The sequence below is a fragment of the Sinocyclocheilus grahami genome, unplaced genomic scaffold, assembly GCF_001515645.1.
Source record: "Sinocyclocheilus grahami isolate Dianchi unplaced genomic scaffold, SAMN03320097.WGS_v1.1 scaffold61.1, whole genome shotgun sequence".
Lineage (NCBI taxonomy): Eukaryota > Metazoa > Chordata > Actinopteri > Cypriniformes > Cyprinidae > Sinocyclocheilus > Sinocyclocheilus grahami.
In genome coordinates, this window is record NW_015505240.1 from 3,591,225 (window position 1) to 3,597,868 (window position 6,644).

Sequence of the window (6,644 nt, forward strand, 5' to 3'; positions counted from 1 at the left end):
ATCCAGACTTTAAACCGAGGCATGTATGATCACAGAGAAATTCACTAAAATATAATGTCCTCAGAGGACAAAAGTCTATGCCTGGGTCCCAGGCGGATATACCCTCAGGAATATAGAATCTTCATAATGAAATCTTATAGAATGTTACAATTGTTTCTTTCGTCTTATATTGATAATTGTTTAAACACTGCGAGAATGCTGTGTGGTTTTGAGCTGTGATATGAATCATGCACTGTATGTAATATTGAGACAAAACCACAAAAAAATGGTTAGAGATGCCACGAAGTAGGTGGCAATGCCTTAACCATATGTGTGTTGAAGGTCACTAGGACCTCTTCCATCCTTGTCAAGGGGAGTGCTAACCTTCTCTCCTTTCATACAACACAATGCCATACGATTCTTCGCAAAGCATATAAAGGGCGGTAGCTGCCCATTATGCTCATCAACGGTAACTTTTTTTAAATTGGAAAAACATACTTCGTTCTTATGGTGTGTATTACATATTGGAGTGTAGAAATGTCTGTATATACGTTATACGCGTATTATTTGGATTTATGTTTTTAAAAAGCTATTTTGCCATCCTTAAGACCCGCGCATTGCTTTCTCATTTGCATCTCCGACATGTCGACCAATCACAACGAGGAAACAACAAACGTCACAGACTCTCGCCGAGATGTCGACCAATGTTAATTGCCCAGGAAGTAAACACAAGCTCATACAGTGTAAAAGCAGTTGTTGCAATACAGCTGATATCATGTATGCTATGTGTTTTAATACGCAATTTTAAATATTAATTTATTGCCTTTAAATATTCATATGTGGAACATGGAAGAGCTAATGGTTTGCGATGTTCGTTTGGCCAATAATATTAGTAAGTTTCAAATTAACCAATGAATAAATACATATTTTGTTCTGAATTCTTATGGATATTTTTGTATTAATAAGACTTGTTTATAAAGTTAACATGAGTGTAAATGTGTACATATTTCACTTGTTTTCAGCCCTGACCTGCCAGTGTTAATTATTTTTGTGTAAAATTCTAAAACTAGGATATAATGTTAATATACAAATGTGTGATGTCATGCAGGTAACTTCAGATTTTACACACACACACACACACACACGTCTGGTTTGCTATCCTTGTGGGGACTCTCCATAGGCATAATGCTTTTTCTACTGTACAGACCGTATATTCTATTGCCCTACACCTAAACCTACCCCTTACAGGAAACTTTGTGCATTTTTAGATTTTCAAAAAACTTCATTCTGTGTGATTTATTAGCTTGTTTACCCATGGGGACCTCAATTTAGGTCCCCACCATGACACGAGTCCCCACGAGCCTGTGTATTCAGGTTTAAGTCCCCACCAGAATAGAAAAACAGGTACACACACACACACATAAAGTGATACACTGAGACAATCATTCATTGATTTTTCCTCTCCATCTTTAATTGGCACAGTTAACACATACAAAGTATTCAGTGCTCCAAAACACAAGCATAAACTGAACACAAACAAAAAAGTGCAAAACAAACATTTGGCAGACCCCACCAAACAAGACCAAAATAAAAAGTGTTTAATTAATTTAGCAAAGCAGAGAAAAGAAACTGGGACATTTTTATTAATCAAAATTTAAAAATAGACTCTTACCATGGATTGGTAGTTCACTCTTATTTATAGACTTGTACTTATAGATATACATATATATATTTATAGTTCTCTGATTTGGGAATGGTTTAAATATCGAAAACCTCTCCTGGACCCAAAAGGACTGTGAGATAATTAAAAAATCTAAAAAGAAAAGTTTAAATTAGTATGTGCCTCAGGGATGGTGAGTAAACAGTGGAAGAAGACGGGAAAAAAATCTCTTCACAAAAGAAAAAAAGAAAAAGAAAAATCAAACTCCCCTTTGTCAAACCACAGTGATTACATTAAAAAGGGGAAATAATCAGTTGAATTAAAAACCTCCAAGTCTATTCTTCAGGTTAAGAGAGCCACACAAATGCTCACAGCTCACATGATGCATGTCAAATGTCTGGTTAACCTGTACATTTGGCTCAGAGTACATTTAAATCATTACATACTGTTTATATATATAACCAGAGGTTCTCGGCTGGGTGCTCCACAGGGTAAAACCATGAAGACATGAACAAAACAGCTGTCACAATAAATACATACCCATATCAACAGGACATTATTCATGAGTGTAAATATAGCCCCTCCCTTGCCCGACAAACAAATACAGCATTTGAGCATGATGATTGGACGGTTAAGGTAAAGCAGGAAGTCTAATAGATGAAATGAATGAAAATGTGAATCACTGAAGGGACGTTAGATAAAAATGAGTTAGATAAGATGGCAAACAGACAGACAGAATTAGTAATTGCACTAGAAGGGCGGAGACAGAGGAGGTGCCAGGGCAAGCAGACATGCTATTGGCCAGTGAAGCCCCGCCCCTGACATGTGCAACAGCCATATGAGCAGCCACAGCCATATAATGGCCAGCAGCTGTTATCTTTGGGAGGTGGAGTCAAAGGGTCTAAAGGGGTGTGGCCTGATGAAGGAGTGAAGGAGCGTGACATCATGAAGAATTTTAATGCTGCGTTCCAACTCAAGAAAGATTCCAGCTTGCAACTTGGAAAAGTGCAACAGAACGGCACTTAAGACATTTCACATCATACAGTACATGTGGTTAATGTTAAACAAATGCTTTTAAGCTAATAAAATGTATGAACGAGTCAAAGTTCCTACATCATAAGTTTATATATGAATGTTTTTTGCTGTGTAAAACATGATTTGTTGATAATCATACACCTGTAAAACATGCTTGCATTGCCATTTTGTTTCTTTATACACTAAAAGTTTAGAAAAATGTTTTCCAAAGAAGTTTCTTCTGCTCACCAAGGCTGGATTTATTTGATCAAAAATACAGCAAAAACTGTAATATTGTGAAATATTATTACAATTTAAAATATCTTTTGTCTATTTTAATATATTTATATTTTTGTGGAAACCGTGATAGACTTCCATTCAAAAGTTTGAGATAAGATTCATTTTTTTTAATTCAGCAGGGATGCATTTAATTGATTAAAAGTGACAGTAAAGACATTTATAATGTTACAAAAGTTTCTTTCTTTTGAACTGTCTATTCATCAAAGAATCCTGAATTAAAATCACGGTGTCAGCAGCAAAAACTGTTTTCCGCACTGATGATGATAAGAACCATTATTAATAACTGAGCACCATAATTGAACATCATAATTGAGTAGCAAATCAGCATATTAGAATGATTTCTGAAGATCATGTGACACTGAAGACTGGAGTAATGATGCTGGAAATTCAGCGTTGCATCACAGGAATAAATTACATTTTAAATGACATTCAAACAGAAAAATTACGTATTTGAAATTGTAAAAAAAAAAAAAACAATGTTACTGTTTTTGCTGTATCTTTAACAAATACATGCAGACTTGGTGAGCAGAATAGCAAAACATTAAAAATCTTAATTGTTCCAAACTTTTGACCAGTAGTGTACATCATCTTTCGAGCATCAAGCTATATATAATATGAATATGGATGGAACGCAGCACTGTCGTGGTACCGCAAATTCAGCTCCTTTAGCAGACCACATTCCCAGGGTTTTAGTTCGAGGAAAGGTGAGGAAATTTGACACAAGACGGTTAAAGACAAACACACATACATACACTCACTCGCACAGGCTGAAAGAAAGTTTAGCGCCATTCAGCAGCGATGAAGAGCCGTAAAGCAAAATGATATATGCAGATCATATTCACCTCATTATAAAATAACAGACAGGTAATAAATCTAAATGCCATAATATTTCTCTGATTCACTGATAAAGTTCCTCTCTACAGCAGGAGAATTTAGACCGAGAGGTCTCTATAGCCTCTTCCTCTCGCTTCTTTCACTGTTCCTCTCTTTGTTTTGTGCCTGTCTCTCATCTGTCTCACTCTAGGGCGGTTCATGGAGGGTAGGCTGTAGTTTTCCTCACATGTGGCTGCTGTTTGCCCTGCACCAGAGTCCTCCTTCCATACTTTACGAATCTGCAGTCATACAAACAAACATATGAAAAACAAAAGCAAAAACATGTTAGACTCGGTGAAGGGATGGATTCATGCCCTCTAATTAAAATCTTTTTAAACTCTAACTAACCCTGGGTTATCTTCTTTTTATTTTTAAGTCATTTCCTTACGCCAGTGTTGTTTCATGTTTTATTAGTTTTTGTTTTCTTTAAATATATATTTTTTTAATTTCAGTTTTAGAATTTTTTTATTTCAGTTAGTTGTCAAGGCAACATTTAAATTTTGTTTGATTTTTTAAAAAGTTTTTTTACATTTCAGTTTGTCATCTAATATATATTTTATTTTATTTCAGCTTTATTCCAATTCACAAAAATGATTTTTAATAGTTTTACTTTTAATAACTACAAAGCTCCACACATAACATGAGGGGGGGAAAAAATAAATCTTTCCCATAATTTAATAATTTGTTCCCATGATATATTAATTAGTTCCCTTGTTTTAGGTAAATAATGGCCACTGTTTAAATAAATTGAAACAATGTACAACATGACCACAATTTAACTAAAGAAGGGAACAAATGAATAAGCCCTGAGAACAATGTCTACTACATATACAGTAGTTACTGTACAATGCTATATACTACAGTGCCAATTAACCCATGATAAACTAACAGTGTGAAACATGGAACAAGATAATCCAGGGTTAAAAAACAACTATGATAACAAGTGTGAAAAGCCCATTTGAATGCATCCCTAAACACACACATATGACATATATGCAAATATGAGCTGTACACTTACAAAATAAACTGGAAAATGACAATATAAACACATTGGATTGTTTGTAGCATGTTTTATAATATGCATGATTTGTTGGCAAGAGTATTTCAGTGTTCTTGGTTGAATTCAAGAACAAATGTGACCTGAAACGCACTCAAACATGCATTTATGCAGTGAAAAACTGCCAAAAACTCAATCAAACAGTCAGAGGACTCAGACTAAGTTTAGTGTTTTCAGCAATCAAGATCTGCATGTAGGTTATCTCTCTGTTGGTTTGTGAAGCAGATTGGGTTTTGTGTGTGTGTGTGTGTGTGTGTGCATGTCATTTTGCAGACAATTCTAACTTAAAGGTGGCATAACTAGGTTAATGCATGTCTAAAATGAAATAAAAGTCAGACTCCAACACTTCATTCAGAGGAAATCACACTTGTGCAGTATTAAACTGTTTTAAATGTCAAACGCAATTCATTCTAGATCTCTTCAAACACACGGTTAACGCACTCAACTAGAACTCCGTCTCACCCTCAGAAAGAAAAACCCTTCTCCAGGAAAACACATCTGTGAGGAAACATTCATATTCACGTCATATTTCATCTAAAATGGCATTTAAGCTCTTAGGAATAAAGATCAGGAGCACCAAACATGATTGTGTGGATGTGATGCATACTATGCAATCAGGATTTATGAATGCATACTGTGATTTTACTCATTTATATTATGTTTTTGTAAACGTCTATGTATCATATGTGTTTTACAAGGTTATTTCTTCTTTTTAAGACTATCAATATCAACTACAAGTGTTGAGATTGAACACAATGTGAAGAAATAATACAGCTAAAGATCCAAAAAGGCAGTCTCCGTCTAACAAGTATTAGCAAGTGATGTGCTTTTCACAAATATATTTTGTGAAAAGGAAATTATACTTTTTTAGGCTACTTGTAAACTGTTTATTATTACTAGGGCTTGACTTGTGGTTATAAAAAAATTTTGGGGGGGGGAAAACACTAGCCTAATTTGACCTTCAGTTCATTTGCATATTAAAAACTTGCATGTATCTCTTTATATATGTGTGTGTTGTATTTTTGCTTGTACATTTAGTCGGAGTGATCTACATGCACTATCATACATACATGCACTGCTACTCAATATGACAAGATACTACCGCCATATTAAACTATGGAGGGCTAATATCTAAAACTGTCATGTGCTAAGACATATACAATCATTTAGTCCTACAGTTTCAGAAAAAAAGTCTCCGCTTTACCAAAAACAGTCTAAAAAGTCACATTGTTGGCTTGGAGAAGGTCAGGATCACACACACACCCCCTAGACGTCTCCTTTAGTGTTCATACAGAAACACACTTCTGAGATCACAGGACCAAAAGCTTAGGGTCATATGTAGGTTATGGCACCTTTGGCGTTGGAGTCCAGAAAGACCTCGACGTAGGATGTGGGGACGTAACCCTCCTCTTCCTCGTTTCTTCTAATACGCGTCCATCCATCACCTTTGTCTTCCTCTATTACATACAAGAGCTCACCCTCCACTACTGAGATAGTGCCTTCATTAGCACCTACAGAGAAAATTGGAAGAAAAGCAATCAATCCATAAATAAAATATGTATATACACTACCATTTAAAAGTTTGGGGTCAGTAAGATTATTTAAAGGGGTCATATGATGCGATTTCAAGTTTTCCTTTCTCTTTGGAGTGTTACAAGCTGATTGTGCATAGATAAGATCCCTGAAGTTGCAAAGACTAAAGTCTCAAAACCAAAGAGATATTCTTTATCAAAGTTAAGACTCTGCCACACCCCCCTAAAA

The 6,644-nt window shown here is 35.3% G+C and overlaps 1 protein-coding gene across 5 annotated transcripts in view; it reads right to left on the reverse strand.

Moving 5' to 3' along the window:
- Positions 1-3,478: 3,478 nt before the first annotated feature.
- The window catches only part of fnbp1b (formin binding protein 1b), a 60,799-nt gene continuing 57,633 nt past the window's right edge, over positions 3,479-6,644 (reverse strand). For 3 of the 5 annotated variants that reach the window (XM_016271289.1, XM_016271292.1, XM_016271293.1), the window contains one exon: positions 6,216-6,394. In XM_016271289.1, the coding sequence (XP_016126775.1) occupies positions 6,216-6,394 (179 nt within the window). Of the gene's footprint in view, positions 4,066-4,897; positions 5,382-6,215; positions 6,395-6,644 lie in introns of those variants that run through there. The other 2 variants (XM_016271291.1, XM_016271288.1) reach the window with 2 other exon arrangements.